The 18,457-nt window shown below is 47.2% G+C and overlaps 1 protein-coding gene across 7 annotated transcripts in view; it reads left to right on the top strand.

Moving 5' to 3' along the window:
• Nucleotides 1-18,457, top strand: part of Znf536 (zinc finger protein 536) — a 433,293-nt gene that overhangs the window by 175,987 nt on the left and 238,849 nt on the right. For all 7 annotated transcript variants that reach the window (XM_010641004.2, XM_010641005.2, XM_010641003.2 and 4 more), the window contains one exon: nucleotides 17,403-18,100. In XM_010641004.2, the coding sequence (XP_010639306.1) occupies nucleotides 17,405-18,100 (696 nt within the window). In that variant the 5' untranslated portion in view covers nucleotides 17,403-17,404. The remainder of the gene's footprint in view (nucleotides 1-17,402; nucleotides 18,101-18,457) is intronic.

Raw genomic sequence — 18,457 nt, forward strand, 5'->3', positions numbered from 1 at the left:
TCCACCTGTTCTTGGGGCCCCCATACTGGCCCCTCACACCCTGGATTCACACACAATGGGCTGCTGGGATCCTGGACTTGGCACAGGAGCATGGGGTAGAAGCCTGGTCTCTTTGGCTTCCCAGGCCTTTATTGATCTCCTGGCCCATAAAGAGGAAGCTAGAGATACCCCTCACACCCCCATACACAGTGTAGACTAACAGAGGGAGCCCAGGCATCCGGACCTTCTGGAGGAGCACTTCATCATCAGCTGCTCCACTCCCTTTCTGCAGGCTGGTACTGCTCTGCTGAGCTCACAGAGTTCTGGGTCTGGGTAATGGGAACATGTGGGGTCTAGGGAAGCTGGAGGAAGGCATCCCTGGGAGAGTGGCCTTAGGCTGTAGATCTGAAGATGCTACCTTGGGCTGGAGGTGGAGGCAGGAGGAATGGGGAGGGGAGGATCAACGTCCAAGGAGTAGAATGGACAAATGACCTTAGAGAGGGAGCCCACTGACTCCACAGAAACCCGCTACATCGCAACCACATGCATACAGAACCACTTTTCCTTGAAGCAAACGAGGGAAGCCCTAGAGGAAGGATCTAAGGGCAGATTTTGAGATCCCTTGGCAATGGCAAGGAGGTGCTGGGTAGAGTGTGGTTCATGTGGAAACTTCTTGGTGTGGTCTGGGTTAGAATGAGTGCAATGGAAACTAGTAAAGATAGAGCCAGGCATGGCGGTGCATGCTTATAATCCCAACACTCTGGCAGGCTGGGGCAAGAAGATCACAAGTTTGAATCCAGCTTTGGGAATTTAACCACTTAGCAAGACCCTGTCTTAAAAAATAAATATATAAAAGAAAATAGAGTTGGCAGCGGAGTGGAGACCAAGTTGACCTCAGTGGTGTCACTGAGCAGCTGATTTCTCTGCCTCCTCGACACAAGCTTTGTCCTTAAATACTACACAACTACACAGCCACACCACCCACTACTCAGACTCTTCTAGGTAGCAGAATGGCTGCCATAACTCTAAACTTCACGGAGATTTTCTAAGCCACCCTATAGCTACCTTATAAGGTAATCTTCACTCGCATTGGCCTAAACTGGATCATGTGTTGAGCCTTGGAGAAATCACTAAGGCTGGAGATGGAATATTCTGATTGGCTCAGATTGGTTCCATTGTCAGAGTCTGGGGCTACAGGTCACTCAAACTGCAGGGCTGAGGAGTAAGAGGGGGACCCCATCCCCGTAAGCTCTCTAGTGCACATGTATGGAGGGAAATAGATGTCTATGTCTGTCTAGGCTGTTGGAGAGGAGTCTAGACCCAGTTAACTCCTCTGTTTCTGGTTCTTGTGGCACATGCAGGAGTTACCAGACCAAGCCGGGAGTCCTAAGCATGGTGTGCTGTTTTCATGGGATCTCAGACAGGGGGGAGGCCTCAGTGCTGGGCTCCTCCCACAGCTGTGGTGGGTCGGGTTGGTACCAGCTGTGACTTCAGCACCACCCCAGTGGTGGTCCACTTGCAAGATCTTTGCAAGGCCCAAGGGTGCTACAATCAGGTAAAACTTAACTTCCGCGGGCCTGTGTTATGAAAAGGTTGAGTTACAAAATGCTCTGGCTATTAAAAACCTGCTACTGACTTTAACGGCAGTAAAATATCTGCTGTTTATGAGTAATTAGCCACTTTTAGAAAAGAGTTCTATTTTTCTAAATTTATGGGGTGCCTTGATTTATGTATTTCGTGGGGGGTTGTCACATTACGTCACATCAACCCGATGTAATTTGACACAAATCAAACTCATAAGGAGAGGGTGGGGGTGTTTCCTCCTGCCTCCTGCGCTGTTTCAAAGTGGGGGTGTCTTTGGCCTTTACTTCATCTTTGCTCCTTTAAAAAATGTATTTCTAGGAAAGAGTTGGGGGAGTTTTTATTCCACAGCCTCTGACCACCCCTGAGGTGCTTCCTGGAAACGCTCCAGTCCCCTAGGATGGCAGGAGCCTGCTGTTCGGTGATCACCTGCATCACTCCTGGGCTCTGCAGAGGCTTGGGGAGGCCAACGGGGAGACACAGGTCCTGACCCCAAGATTAGACAGTACACACAGGACAAGAGAGAATGAAAGAGTCTAATTTTATATATTCTGGTTGGAAAAGGAATTATAAAAAAGAGTTTGGTGAGCTTGAGATCCAGTGGAGGGAAGGTAGATTACGAAAGTCTGTAGCAGCACGGCCTGCCTTTAGTAGCAAAGGGGATGGAACCAAGAGCAATGAAGAACTTGGCTGGACTGTGCACACATTTGTCTGCCTGTGCGTTATTTATTCTTTCAACCATCCATATATCCATCTGCCTGATCATCCGTCTGCCATCCATCCACGTCCATCCATCTGTCCATCCATCCATCCACCCACCCACACACTCATCCATCTATATGTACTTAGCACCTATTAGATTTCTGAGTGCTTTAGGAGTTAACCACTGAAAGTTTGACATAGACACATACCCACTAATTTTCTGTATGTCCCAGTTTCTGGCCTCAGTTTACCTTTGTATAAAATGTGCCCATTGGAAAGTGACTAGCAGCTATATGATCTCTGAAACTTCTCCAGCTCGCTACTCTCCGTGCCATTTTCTACCCATCCCTTTCCTCAAGGGGCATTGCTGAGCGAGGAGAGATAGTACACATGGATCTCACTCATGGGAGGTATTCTCCAAGTGTTGGGAGAGAATGTGGAGGAGAGAGCAAGGGTAGCCAAGGGGCGGAAATCTTCCTCATAACGTTAGACTACATGCACCACAGGAAGAGCAGTGACTTGATTTATGACCATTGAACTTAAGTGATGGCTTCCCATGGGTGCAGGGGAAGCAAGTAGAAATAGCAAGTGAGAGGGCTGGGGATTTAGCTCAGTGGTTCCAGTGCCTTCTTCGCAAGCGCAAGGGCCCAAGTTCAATCTCCAGTACCGGAAAAAACAAAACAAAACAAAACAAAACAAAAAAACAAAAGCAAGTGACAGTCAAGCTGAGAACATTATCCCATCGTGCAAGCTATTGGTTGTCTCTAGATCAGAAAGTTAGCTTCCTTGGTGTGACTGTGGGATGCTTTCTAGTAGGTTTCTCTGGGTGAAGTAGAAAGCATAGACTTTGTCTTTGAGTATCAAGATCTTTATTCTTTTGGTCCCAGGCATACATCCGAACATGCTCTCTAGAATCCCCAACTCCCTAGCATGGCTTCCTCAGAGTAACAGTCAGTGGCCTTCAGGAAGCTTTTACAGATAAAAGCTCTGGTCTTCTGACTTGGAAGGGAAGTTAGGGCTGAAACACGGCCCCCTTGTCTTCTTCTGATTCTACTCTGGGTGTGCCATGGTTCTAAGAAGGAAATTTAGAGGCCTACAAGGTCCAGGTGCAATCTTCAATATAATTATTTTTAAATAATTATAGAACCTTGCTATTATTTTGAGTCTTTTTTTGCTTTCTACTTGGAAGTGACACATAGTCATTGGCCAAATTCCATTCCATTTCTTCTGTGAATTGCCTGTTCCCATGCCCTTTGTTGAAATTTCCAATGAAGGTGTTCAACTTTCCTTATTAACTACAAGTTCTTTTAAATATAAAGGAGGTAAGTTATTAACCCTTTGGCTACTACACATTCTTGTGAGTGTTGGGCTTGCTTGAGGCTTTCAAAAGCATGGCTCTGAGTAGGGCCAAGTGTGACTGTAGGCCCAATAAAGTCCCAGTGATGCTGTGCAGATGACCACAGTAGCAGGAGGAGGAGGCGGAGAAGTGGTGGCAGTAACCTTGGCACCTGCTCTGTGCCTGGCCTTGCTTCAAACCCCTTCCACCTGATTCCCTCTCTCAGCAGCCTTATCATTGCCACCACACTGCCAGGGCATAACTGATGTGCTACGCTCTCAGAGTGCATGGGCCCTTACTTCTCTTGAAATAAAACACTGCACACCTTTTGGCAATAGCAGAAGGCCTTTTTCCTTTGGCACATAGAGTCCCAGCAAACAGCTTTCTCTGAAAGCTCAAAGAATAAGGGGACACTCTAACTGGCCACGGCCACTTCTAAATACTCTTGGCAACTAGGCTATTGAAGCCTAAGAATGTCCTGGGTTTCCTTCAGGCTTCTCCTTAAAGACCGCTTAGCTGGTCTTTGCTGGAGATGGCTCAGGGTTAGGCTTGGCTGGGAGGCCCTGCCTGCTCAGGTCAGGTGAACTATGGGTGCTCTTGACTGGAAGGTAATGGCTTTCCTGGCCAGTCCCCTTGGCTAATGGACAAGAGATTGCAACTGAGAAGGGCCAGGGTACTGGACCACACAGCTATCTGAGCTGGGACCCAGATGTAGCTGGACTGTATGAAGGGACCAGAGAGGAGGGGACAGTATCCAGGCCTACCTTCTACAGGGAAGGCCAGTGGTCCAGGATACTCAGATGTGCTGCAAGGCAGGGTGTCCCCTGGGAGAGGAGCCATGCACCTGTGCCAGGGGAGGGTGTCATTCATTCCCTCTGAAGTTCCTGAGAGACTGCTGTGTGTGAGGCACCGTTCTGGGCATTTTTAATATGGCTCCCGGAAGTTGTTGACACGGTAGGGAGGGACCTGTCAACTGCCCCTAAATTCTGCTCTGACCTAGTTGCGCCTCCCATTCCTGACTATGTGCAAGGACCTACACACTGGGGAACCTTGGAGTCTGAGAAGGAGGTGTCGGCAGAGTTCCAAGTGGAAGATGCCCATCAGGAGGGAGTGGCAGTGTTGTCCTGCAGTGTCAGCCACCTGCTGGGCCTCCTCTATCCACTATCCAGGTATACAGAAGACAGATGAACAAGATGTGATTCTGGCCTCAGAAAATCCCCAGTCCCCTGGCCCTTTTGCAAGTGAACAGGGGTCAGATATGGATGGCTTGGGGGGATGGTTTGGGGCCATCTGTTCGTTTGATGGTGAGGTCGGAGAGGGCAGGGTATTTCTGCCCCTGCTCTCTGAAGAGCCAGCACAGCACCTGGCACACAGTGGATACTCAGAAGTATTTGCGGAATGAATGAATGAATATTTGCACGAGCAGCTTGAGAATGGTGAGGGAGACAGGGGAGCCTAAAGGAGAGCGAGGTTCACAAAGGTCAGGGTGAAGGACTTGGAATTCAAATCAGGTCAAGCAGCAGCTCCAAGATGAACCCCGCGATCTGGTCTTCCTCTCTGGGCCCTCCTTTCTCTCCAAGAACAGTTGCTGTGTTAGCAGCCTGCAGCTTTGGTGACTTGGTTCATTCGTTCATTTCCTCACGCATTAGCTCCTTACTCTATTCATTCATTTTAGCAGACATTCATCGAGGGCCTCCCCTTGCTTGGCAGTGCCAGGCACTGGGGACGCCCCAGTGAAGCTGATGGTTAGGGTCCTACCCTCATGGAGCTTTAGGCAGCGCGCAAACAAACTCAATGCAGTGTGAAGGCCACTGGGAGGGTTGAGGCCAGGGCACTGTGCAAACAGAAGGGCTCTGAATCTGGACCTGGGCATCAGGGGAGGGCTCTGGGAAGAGGTGACACTTAATGGGTCATGGGAAGCAAGAAAGGCAGCGTGTTCCAGATGAATGACAGGCACGAAGGGTACCTACTTTCCCTTCCTCATCTGCTCTAAGAAAAAGGGGAGTCCTCTTCCAAAACACTAACAGCTTGAAACCAGATGAGTCCCAAAGTTCTCTGCCTTTAAATCAGCCTTTGCTGATGATGTTTAGAAATTCTTCTCATCCCTAGCATCCATCTGCCCAAGGTAGTAACACCCATCGCTGGGCAACTCCGTGTCTATGAGCTCAGCTGTCATGCACCCCACCTCCCAGTCCACGTTCCTGTCATTCAGGCTAGGGGGCCTGTGAGTCACGCTTCAGGCTTCCCTCCTCTCCCAGCAGTCTGGCCGCGGCCAGCCTGGTGTTCTGCTGGGTGAGGCCCCTGTCTAACCTTGCCAGTCTCTCTGTCTCTGTCTCCCTCTCTGTCTCTCTGTGTCTCTGCCTCTCTCTCTTCCTCTGCCTCTCTCTCTCCCCCTCCCACCCCCTCCCCCACCCCTGAGCTCAGCCATTGCAGGCACTGAAGGATCCCACAGTGCCCCAGCGTATAGCTGAGTAATGATTGTGTGCTTAGGGTGTGATGTGTATCTGAGCTCATGTCTCCAACAGGTGCCCCTTGAACAAATCTCCCTGGGAGGGCTTCCATGAATATTTCAAAATCAGGCCCCCTTTGATCGCTCTTGCATTTGGGCCTCTTGCCTTATATTTAGTTTCCCACTGAATCAAATCTGAGTCCCCTGTGAAATGAAAATAAAGTGTTCGACACGATATCATGGTCCAGAAGTGCTCAGGTGGAAAGGGCTTTAATCAGGGGTGAAGGGTGTTGAGGAGTAGCCTGTTCCCTGGCTGCTGCTGCCCTTGGGGATAGAGGTGGCCTGGGGCTGCCGCAGCTGCCTTGTCCCCAGGCAGGGGCTGTGCTGTCGAGGCCGATGTTCCCCTCTGTGCCACACTGGAGCAGGGAGCCAAGGCAGGTTAATAAGGGATTAAATACCTAACTTCCTGCCATGACCAAGTCTGCTTCAAAAGGGAAAGAGAAAGCCAGCAAGAGAGGAATAATCAATACACTCCACGACAGTGGCTGGTATCTTTTCCAGTTCTGTGCTATCATTTTAAAGGTAGGTAGGCCATTTGTTTAAAGAATATATAAGTCAGATTTTTTTTTTCCTTTTCTGATGGAGGTGGACATAGTTCAGATAAATCAATTCCAGAGAATCAGGGGGCCATTTCCCTTCCAAATCATCCCATCCAGGAGAACTGAAGCACTACCTCCTGGCCTGGATTCCAGAAGGTGAAGCTGGGCAACTGTTTACAAACTGCTGTCCATTCTTGAGTTGCTCTGGGTAACCTCACCTCTCCAGCAGTGTGGCCAGTCGTGAGCTGAGATGACCAGGGGTTTTGAGGACCCTTGACGGGACTGGGTGCTCCAGGAGCTGTAGAGAGGTGCTGGTGAGATGTTCACCCCACAGAGCTCCAGCAGAGGGGAAGCAGCAGAGAAGACATTTCCTGTGGCTGTGCCTCAGTGGGCACTGTAAGCGTCTCATAGTCCAGAGAAGCTGGGAACCAGCCTAGGAAAATCCGGAAGGCTTCCTGGAGACAGCTAAACCAGGGCAGCGCGTCAAGGATGAAATTGGGGTGACACCTATGGTGAAGTGAGGATGGGCTGCCAGATTTGGGGATGGCTTTTCCCCCTTTGTCACTGTTGCAAAGTGGGACAGGGAGACCCACGGCTTCTGAACTGTGACTGCCTTCTTTCTTCTGGCACAGGGGGCTCTCTCCATCCCAAGAGCTTTGGCTTTCAGATTTTTGTTTTGTGGTCCAGGCATTGGTTTTCACCCTGCACTTTTCTCTGACCCCTATTGTATAGGAAACTGCCTCTTTTAGCTGATTACAGAGGGAGCATGTAGTCTTGAAGCTGTTCTCCATTTTTGGGAGAGACGTGACCATGCCAACCCAAAAATGGTGGATGTCCCCGTGGAGGTTCTGTGGGGTGGACTGAGTGGTCTCACAGTCTTAAGGCTTCAGCCCCATCGCTTCCTTCTTATAGAATTTCGCCCAGGTAGTGAGGTAGCTTCTGTTGGTGGAGTGAATCTCATGGATCAGCGGCGGCAAACCTATGGCATGCGTATTACTGTGTTTTCTTTAAGACGGAAGATGTTAATGTATGAGTTGTTTTGGGTTGCACTTTGGGTACTGGGTCTCTAAAAGGTTTGCCATCACTGTCATAGGTTATGCTGCTGGTGGTCAAGGAAAAGCTGTTTGAGCCCCTGTTTTGCTCTCGATATAAACTCCAGCCAGCTCAGAGACCTGCTCAGTGTTCCTGTCTCATCTCTCTTTTGCCGTCCCCACCCCGAACATTCTATGCTAGTCTGTGTCTGTACAGGCACACGCCTGTTCTCCTCCTCTCTTCCCAGTGACCCGCTCCAGGCTCAGCCAAGGCCTAGCTTGTATCTTACTGTCTTCCCTTTTCCTGCACACACAGCAGGCTGCGGGTCTCTCTGCTTCAACCTCCACCCCAGTCCATTGTCTTCACAGCCCATCAGTCTCCCTCCTGAGTCAAATTTTAAACTCAAGGACCTGATATTTTCATTTTTCAGATCTCTCAGCCGGCTCTTATGTAGCTTTTTGCTACATAAAAATGCTACCGAATGATAGGAATATCAGTTTGCAAGTGCACCAATATGATTGTCAATAAGAGTGCTTTTATTTTTACTTTATTTTCCTTTTATTAGTTTATATTTGCAGTACAGAATAGTGCTGTTTATTTTGGGAATTGGTACATGTACGCAGATCTTTGTTTTGATCACTTTAGTCCCTTTCTCTTATCTCTTCCTTCCCCTGGTCCTTTTCCCCATCTAGAAAACTCTGCCCTCTTGTTTTCTACTCTCTCTCTCTCTCTCTCTCTCTCTCCCCTTTCTTTCTTCTTCCCTTCTCCCCTTCCTTCCTTTAGTTTCTCATACAGGAGAAACCACACACTATCTTTTTGACTTCTTCCTTTAGCATCATGGCCGCAAGCTCCATCCACTTCCCTGAAAATGATGTGATCCCATCCTTCTTTAAGACTGAGTAATATTCCTATATGTGTGTGTATCACATTTAAAAATATCTATCTGTGTGTTGACAGGCATTGAGGCTGTTTTCAGAGCTTAGCTGTTATGAATTGTGCTGCTATAAACATGGGCATGCATGTATAGCTACAGTATGTCTTCGGTTCTTTTGGAATTATATCTAGGACAGGTATAGTTGGGTCCAATAGAATTTCTATTTTTAGTTTCTTGGAGACAATCCATATTGATTACCACAGTGGATGTACTAGTTTATATTCTCGTGGCAGTGTACAGGAGTTCCTTTTCCACACATCCTTGCCAGTATTAATCGCTTTTTCTGTGCCTGATGATCACCATTCTGACTGGACTGACATGGAATCACAGGAGTTGTTTTGATTTGGGTTTCTTTGATGGCTACAGATATGGAACATTTTTCATTTGCTTATTGGCCTTTTGTACGTCTTTTGGAAAGTGTTTATTCAGTTCCTTTTTACATTTATTTGACTGGGTTAATGGTTTTGGGGGGTAGTTTTTTGAGTTCTTTATGTATTCCAGAGATTAGTTCTCCATCAGAAGAGTAAATGGCAAAACTTTTCTTCCATTCTGTGGGTTATCTCTTTATTCTGTTGATCGCTTCCTTTGCTGTGTAGAAAATTTTTAATTTGATGTAATCCCATTTGTTGAGTCTTGATATTATTTCCTGTGCTATTGAGGTTCTGTTCAGAAAGCCTTTGCCTGTGCCTACAGCTTCAAGTGTTTTCCCTATATGATCTTCCAGCAGTTTCAACATTTCTGTTTTTGTATCCAGAGGGTTTTTATTAACCACTTTTATCCTTCTTGGCTGTGCCTTCTTTCCTTCACCTCTCTGCATTTACTACCAGACTCACATGCTTTCTGGATCTAAAACGCTGTGTTAAATGTGGTGGCCAGCAACTAGTAAAGTTACTGTCCAAAGAAAGCCTTTGATGATGTAAATGCAATCTGTTCTCCCCCATCTATTTCCCCCTCTCAAAATCCCACGCAGACAATAGGACAGTGATATCAGTCCATTTTGGAGATGCAGAAACTGAGGCTTTGGCAGGTGCCCAAAGTCGCCCAGATGCCAGTGGGAAAGCATGCGACTGGATTCACATTAATGGGACCGCAGATGTCATTTTCTGTCCAGTAGTCTAGTCTCATCAGGGCAATGACTCAACTGATTTAGGACAGAAAAATGGAGAATTAATATGTCAGCCCATACAGATAGTAAGACAGCAGAAAAGTCTAAAAATAAACTTTTGTGTGCCCTTCTGATCACACAACAAGTGAGCGCCACATTTCTAAATACATAGTACCTGCTGTACCTGCCCGCTCCTATCAGCCACCGAAGATGCTTTCTTTGAAATGCACTGCACGTTTCTGCTTCTGGCACATGTCTTTGTGAGGTGCTCGTTCCTTGGCCTCTTCGCAGCTTGCCCATGGCCATGGCTTCCTTCCTCCCGTGCACTTTGTGAATCAAAGAGCTGGAATCCATTCCCCGGCATCCAGCCCAGCAAGAATGTGTGCGGCCTCACATGACTCCAATTTTTGGATTTCCTTAGTTTTACTATTGAGATAGTGTAGCACTTCCCATTTAAGGCTGTGGACGACTAAAGGGAGATAATGACTGTGACACAGCCAGCACAGTATTGGCCCATATTTCAATGGTGAGGAAGAAGATATGGAAGATGAGGAAGGTTTTGTGTTGCTGATGTGATGATGATGATGATGATGATGAGGGTGAGGGTGATGAAGAAGATGATGGTGATGAGGGTAATCATTGTTGTTTTTTCTTGGGAGCTTAATCTACTTGGAAGCCCATGTCTTAAGAATCACCTCATGCGAAGATATTCTGATCCTATCACCTACCTTTATGTGGTATGAGCAGATAGTGACCCAGGGACCCAGGGCAAAAGTTTTCTCTATCGCGAAGAGATGACCTGGAGAAACATTTCGGTTGTTTTCTTTTCTCGTCTGATATGCTCATTATTTGTTTCCACTTCCGGGCTGTAGTTTCAACCCAGACTCCAAAAGTCAGTGTGGTGGGGAGACAGACCTCGTGAGAATTTTGAGATCATCCAAAATTTGCGAGGAGAGGACAGTTTTTATCGCTCTCTTCTTGGAGTCCTCCGCTTCTCATCCCGCGAATGTGAAAGCTGCGGCGCGTGTGCCATGGCAGCACTGCCGTGTTCTGTTCACCGTGTGAGACCAGCTCAGGCCTTGACTTTGGCTGACATTCCATACACAAAGGGGACTTTGACCATCTTCTCCAGCTCGACCTTCCTTGTTACACAGTTGCCATATTCCACAGCCTGATTCCAATATTGCCTTTTTGTGAATACATTCGGCGAGGATTTAACTGTTTCTGGCCCTGTCTCATAGCATTGTCTACACATCAGTCAAAACAGAACGGGTCACCCATGTTGCCCTCCTGTTTATCTATTAATCATCTGGCAAATAAACCACTCAGTATCCTGCCCACCTCAGTAGTGTTTGTGATGTGATTTGTTTGGATGCCCAAATGTCACCAGTGTTGATTGTAAGAGATGAAAAAAATGTACTTGCTCAGCATAGCAAGCTCTAGGCCAAAATGTAAGCATGAAATCTCTGGTTTATTTTTGTAATAATGTTTACAGCTGTTTAATGACCCTGAAAAGGTTCAGTAGTCTGGTGCTCTGTATTTCAGCACAGGAGTGTATTATGCTTATAACAACCTTAGTTAAACACTTTGAGCTACAACAATTGGAAAAATAGTAGTTAATAAGAAGCTGTTGTAGTGTAGGTGAAGTTGTCTTAATTACTGCTTAATCAAAGTGTATGAAAGCAAGATGGGCTGTAGGAAAGGGCTAAAGTTTGCTTGAGCTTCCAGGAAGGGAGTCTACCTACTACCAAAACTGCATGTTGTCAGACTGTTTTGCTGAGTGAAATCCACAGGGTGTTCAACCAGCCTTTGCCGGGAACCCAGGTCCCGAGTGCCAAGCCAGCCTTGCCATGTCCTGCTCACCATTTGAGCCCACTCATTTGGAGGTGAGGGATTTCTGCAAGATGTCTGAAGCAATCCTCATACCCATGTTGGTTAAAAAGGGAATATTTAGTTGTGCTTGACTAGACAACAATATTTGATTTTTAAAAATCCAGTTGAAACGGTTATTTGAAAGTCATTTTATTTCCCAACTATTCCTTTTCATAGTATAAGGATAAAACTCTTTTATGCAACTTACTGGCAAGATCTATATTTTTTTGGACTATTCATGAGATTACTTTTCTTCTCTTTTTTTTTTCTGTGTTAGCAAAATGGAACTGTGTTTTTTTGTGTAAAATTTATTTAGACTCACAGCAGCTGGCATTTCTGGTGTCCTGATAGTTTTAAATTTCATTTTGAGTGAAAGATACAATTAGGTTCTCTATTGGAAGAGTTAAGTGAAAACTTTTGTCATTGATATCACAGGAAATAGTCTGGAAGGCAGTAATGCAAAATCAAAATAACCATTAGCACCATCAAAGGCAGCTGAATGGTTCACTGTACCTGCCGTGATGGGAATGATGACACGGAATGTATTCTGATATCTGTACACCCAGTAGTAGGTTTCTCTGCTGAGGACACTGTCTTCATGAAATGTAAAATTGCATAATTGAGGAAAAAAAACCTCTTGCATTGAGGAATCCTCACCTTGGGCCCTACCTGTATTCAGAAGCGGAGTCCAGGCATTTCCAGATCATGGTAAGGAATGGCAGCGTGGCCAAGACTCACAAAAAGCCTGATTCCTTATCAATAGTGACCCTCTCTTTGGGTACCAGGAATGCCCCACCATGATCCAGGGGTTTGGGATAGGTCAGGACTGGGGAGGAATGCTGTGATGTTTCTGTATGGACCCAGGGAGGATATTTGGTTGCCTTTCCAGAGTTAGGTAAATTGTGTATTCATTGGTTCCTTCCATCAATCAAGCAGGGTTTATTGATCTTCTTCTTCATATGCTGAGGACTGGGACCAGAGTTGAAGGCCAGGGGCAAGTTGTTCTCATTGTTTAGTAGTTTGTTTTCTTGCTTTTAATTGTGTTTAGGGTTTTCCCACATAGGTGAGAAGGTCCAGTGAGTTACTCAGAAGGCCTGTTGCTTAATTGCTGTAAGGTCAGGGTCATGGCCCACCCTCTGTGGGCCTCAGTTTTCTCCATGTGGGTCTCCCAGTTCCTGGATCAGGGACACTAAGTCCAGAGTCAGGGCTGTGGAGTGAAAGATGTTTGATCCTATGGGCTAAAAAGCTCCCTGGAACCTGACCAGTGGGCACAGCAATGTGTGTGGATGTACGTGCCTGCCTTGCTTGGCAGGATATAGCTGCAGAGTAAGGAGTGGCAGGAGGTCCCTCAGAGACACAGAGAGTGCGGCATCAGTGGGGTCCCCTTAGAAGGCATTTGCCTTGTGCTTGCTTCCTGGTAGTCTGGGAAAACCTTCCATCCGAGCAGTGGAGCTCTTGTGGGAAGCCCCACCTCTTCTACCTCCTGAGCTCCTTCTGCAGCAGGTGGATTCAAACCTTTAACAACAGGATAAATACTCCCTTAGTTTCCCAAAGTAGGCATTAGCATCATATTTTGGAGAGAGACCAGTTGGGGAAACCCTGTCCTTCTTTCAACATGGATGTACTTGTACTTGATATGCATAATGTTGTGCCACACACACATACACACACACACACACACTCACTCACACAGAAGCACACACTCATGCACACACACACACCCTTTGTATAGTGCAGCTATGTTGGTTTCTCCTCTTGCTAACTTTGAATCTAGCTTCTGAGGGAGCTTTTCCTTGCTTCCATATGATGGCCTCTTGGCTCACAGGCCCTTGAGGCCAGGTACATAAAAGGTCCCTGGCAAATATTTACTAAACGGCTGAAGAAAGTAGTAATAAATTCTGGATGGGTGAAGTGTGGAGGAATTGGGGCTGACCCAGGTTTTGTGAGCCCTGGGCTGGGCCTGGGGCCAGCTCTTTCTGCCTTGGCTGCTTTGTCCCAGGGATAGCACACCAATTACCCCACACTCTTTCCAAGAACTCTGCTCCCATTCTTGCTCTGAGTTGAGTGGTTGGCATTGGTCATGACTGGCCCATGGCAGCAATCTCGGCAGTACCTGCTTGTGAATCTCAGAAGATGCTGAGGGAACATTGGATGCAGCCCTGCCTCACGTTAAGGCTCACTTCTCAGGCTTGTCCCAGACTCATCTATTCCTAAAAGCAACCTCCTTGGAAACCTCAGGCTCTGTGGTTGTCTGTCAAGTTCTGAAGGGGGTAGTTTCCCTCTTCCAGCAGTGATGTCACCACAGGTGACTGAGGCCTAGGATGACACCATGAGCACCTGACATAAGAGAGATGGTGGTGATGGTGGCCTTTTCTTGGTTTCTGGACTTTGAGCTTCTGAGTGGTAGCTCAACACCCTTTTAGGCACACATCTGATCATAGATTTTCCTGGGCTAGTTCGAGAGCTGAGCTTGAGCCATGCAAAGCTGACTCTCCTTTGTGGCTGCCTTCTTTTATGGGCTGTGCTCCCAGGATCTGTTGAGTCATTCCTCCACCTAGGCAGGAAATACTAGACCTAAGAAAAGCCAGCTATGCCCTAAGCTCTAGGGCTTTTTTTTATGACCCAAGGCAGACCTGACCTCTGTCCTCAAAAAAAAGACGATTGTCCATAAAGCATAACGATGACACATTACCCTAGGGGTGGCTGCTGTGAAGAAAAGAATTAGGAGATGGACAGAGGATGTCAGCCTCCGACAGGATGGTCACAGAAGGCCTTTAAGAGAAGGAGATCAGACCTTCATCATGACAAGAAGCCAACTCCGCACAGAGCTGAAAAAGCACCTTCTAGAACATTCTCCGCCCCCCTCCGCTGAGGTATCAGCAATGACATCCAAAGACCAACGGAGTAAAGGGTTTTAAAATGGCTTGTGAACTCTTAAAAATACCCATTGTTTTTGAACAAATAAAAGAATTTCACACTCACACCTAACTTGAGAACTCCTGTGTCCATCAGTAGTGATGCCATCACTCGCACAGCATGGGTGGCAGAGGGCACGTGCATGGTCTTCAACTGAAGCCCCTTATCCAACCTGATCTGCAGGCTCAAGGCACTGCAGGCTCAGCCTCCTGTGTCTCCCACTGAATTGGCATGAGCTCATCAGCAGCACCTGAAAATGGCCCATCTTCCTGGATTCATGGCTTCTGAGCTGGCCAAATAGGCAGTATGTAGGCTTTGGACTTTCCAAACTTCCACAGAGATGTTGGGTAGGATTCTGAGTGCTCACATGTGGCTCCAGGGTCATGATCCATGGTTGCTCAGGAGAGGAGCCAGCTCTGCTGGATGGGGCTTGAAGGTGGAGAAAGATATCCAGACTGGACCCTAGAGGCTGCTAGTGCCTCTAGCAACCTCTCCATGCTGGGCCTGCCCATTCCTGCTAGTCATAAGTGCTGTGAGTCCTGGACCAGACAACTGCATCTATGACCGTGCCTTTGGTGATAGGGTCTGGTACACAGTGGGAATTCAGAAAGTTTGTGGAATGAATGCAAGCATGTGCATGGGAAATTAGCTCCGTTCTAACCAGTCTTCAGCATGGGCCTGTTTTGTAATTTGGGTATAATCTGTCACAAAGGACAAAATGGAAAGATGGCAGATTGGAAGCTTTCTTTTATCACAAGAGACCCTGCACCACTAGGTGCACATGTACGTGTGTGTGTGTGTGTGTGTGTGTGTGTGTGCGCTCAGCGGTCTGCAGTTAACCCTGTGCAGTGGTTACAGACCTTTTCCCTCCTGGAAATACATACTCATGTCTCTTTCCCCCATCCCATCTCTTCCCCTCCCCTCACCACTCCTTTCCTTTCCTTTCTCCTTCCTTCCTTTCCTCTTCCCTCCTTCCCTTCCTTTCTTCTTTCCTTCTTTTTTCTGCACTAGAGATTAAACCTAAGACCTTCACACTGAGTTAAATTCTTAGCCCTTTTTAATTTTTTTTTTTTTTTTAATTTGAGACAGTTGCCCAGGCTGGGCTCGAACTTACAGTTCTCCTGCTTCCCCATCCCAGAGTCCTGGGATTACAGGCATGTACCGCCATGCCCGACCCCCCATGTCTTTTTCTTCTCTTCCTTTGCAAGATGGACTCACAGCTCCTTTCCCTGCCAAGGAAGTCAGTTCTCCTATTGGAGACCCTCAATGCCATGAATAGTGTCCCTGGCGGGAGGCCCAGCAAACAGCATATCCCGCCAAGGCTGAATGTGTTTCCTCCACAGTTGAGTTCTGTCCCCACAGGCTTCCTGGGTAGTTGTTTGGCCCCACAGTTCTGGCTGGTTTTTAACACAAGTCCTGGGTCACCTGGTTGGCCAACACCCGTAAACACTGGGGCATAAAGAGGAGAGATGTGCACAAGCCATTCTGAAGGCAGGAGCTGAATTTAGACTCCTTCAGGTGGAAGCCGTTATCTGGAAATAGGACTGCAGGCGTGATTCAGTGCCTTTCAAAGTCCAGCTGTCTCTCAGAGGCTCTGATGTGGAGGATTTCGCACTCTCCAACTCACCTGAAATGGCCTGGCTTTCCCCTTCTGCACAGGCTGCAGAGGGGCAGAGAGGACTATTAAAGACAATTACACAGACCGCCTTTGAGTGTTAGTGTTTAACAAACAGCTTTGAGTTCTAATTTTCTGCAAAACACATACTGCAGGTACAATTTGTACTCATTACTGTATATTGGGAAAGTTATTAAAAACACTCAAACTTGGTTGAGACTTCCTATGGCATCGTCCTTGGATTTTAATTGGTTTTTATCTAGTTCTATAAAGGATCTTTAAGCCCAATCAAAGTCTCTGCCTTTGCTGTCTTGCTTGTTGAAGGACAGGAAGGACCCATATATATGATGTGTTTGCCTCCGCCCAAATTTGAGCAGTCTCTACATTCACTAAGATTCAATCAGGGGATAATTTATACTTCTTTTGATGGACACAGTTACCAAATGATAAAAATAACAGTGTTTCGTAACATAAGGGTTAAATCTTAATCTCTGAGGTTTGCAAAGCCGCTACTTGCAGTCTCCTTAAAATTTAATATACCTCGTTAATGCTTCCTTGCAAACACTGAAGGATTTTTATGATTATAATCATGTGTTACAGCACCTAGTACTGTTTCTAAGCAGCATACTAATCAGCTTAATGAGATATTACTGCACTTTTTGTTGACTAAAGCAAAATCCCTTTTATTGTTCTAAAGCCTGTCCTTTACTTTATTTTTTCCAAAAACATTATCTTGTTTTATTATGTACCAGTAAATATAATGCCTTATTTTTTTTTTTTTTTTTGGCCAAATCATAAAACGATCTCTTTCATCTCAGACTGGTGAGTGTATTGAATATAACAAATGGAAACAAAAGTTCTGGGTGACTATTTGGTCTTGCAGTTAAAGCCATTCTGTTCTAAGAAAAACTTTGGACTGAACCAACAGGTACAGGTGCTACACTGGGGGCGGGAAGGAAAAGTTTTACACGTAGACCCTTGATTTGTTATTAGGTGTTGAAAGTGGTAAAGCATTAATAATTTAAATGTGAATGAATAATTGCAGTCTGTAAATAGAAAATACAAGGAAGACGATCTATCGCCAAAACAAATCGGAGGAGCAATGCCATATTGCATAATTGGCATTTAATAATTCATTTTTTTATTATTGTTTTTTACTATAATTCCTTAGCATTATTATGTGTAGGTAAGGCATGAAATGCAAATTCCCCACCAGCTGATGCGGTTGATTCTCCACAGCACGGGTACCCGGCACAGATCTGAACTCTGCCTTTATTTTCAGGGATGGAAGAAGCGAGTCTGTGCCTTGGAGTGTCCTCGGCGGCCCCGGAAGCTGAGCCCCACCTGAGCAGCCCGGTCCTCAACGGCCAGTATGCCATGAGTCAGAAGCTGCACCAGATCACCTCGCAGCTCAGCCATGCCTTCCCCGAGCTGCACCCGCGGCCCAACCCCGAGGAGAAGATCCCCGCGCCCCTGGATGAGAAGGCCCACGTGGCCATGAGTGGCCAGCCCATGGGCAGTCAGATGGCGCTGCTGGCTAACCAGCTGGGCCGTGACGTGGACACCAGCCTCAATGGGCGGGTGGACCTGCAGCAGTTCCTCAACGGGCAGAACCTGGGCATTATGTCCCAGATGAGCGACATCGAGGATGATGCGCGCAAAAACCGGAAGTACCCGTGTCCTCTCTGCGGCAAGCGCTTCCGGTTTAACAGCATCCTGTCCCTGCACATGCGCACCCACACCGGAGAGAAGCCCTTCAAGTGCCCTTACTGTGACCACCGCGCGGCGCAGAAGGGCAACCTCAAGATTCACCTGCGGACCCACAAGCTGGGCAACCTGGGGAAGGGGCGCGGGCGGGTGCGCGAGGAGAACCGCCTGCTGCACGAGCTGGAGGAGAGGGCCATCCTGCGGGACAAGCAGATGAAGAGCAGTCTGCTGCAGCCGCGGCCCGACCTCAAGCCCCCGCCACACGTGCAGCAGGCCCCCCAGGCAGTGAGAGCACAGAATGCTATGAAGGACCATGTAGGGAAACACTGGAATTAGTTCAGAGTCAGGGCAATTGTTGGCAAGGCCTTTCTTTGTGGTTACCATGAGAAGGAACAAGTTAAGCAGGGCAAGCAGGTTTAAGATTGCCGAATTCAAATCCTTTCAGCATACTCTTGGCCACTTAGATTGTGTGGTACGTGGCAGGCTTTCCTTGGCTGTGTGGTACCTGGTATGGGTGTAACTGTGTAAGATTCCATGTGGAAAGTTCTGGGATGTGGACTTAATCAGCTGCTTAAAAAGGGAGCTGACCAGCTTCTAGCCAAGGCCTCAAAGTTGGGTTAAAACAGCACA

This window comes from Fukomys damarensis, unplaced genomic scaffold, assembly GCF_012274545.1.
Source record: "Fukomys damarensis isolate Sample0158 unplaced genomic scaffold, DMR_v1.0_HiC HiC_scaffold_19, whole genome shotgun sequence".
NCBI classification, from domain to species: domain Eukaryota; kingdom Metazoa; phylum Chordata; class Mammalia; order Rodentia; family Bathyergidae; genus Fukomys; species Fukomys damarensis.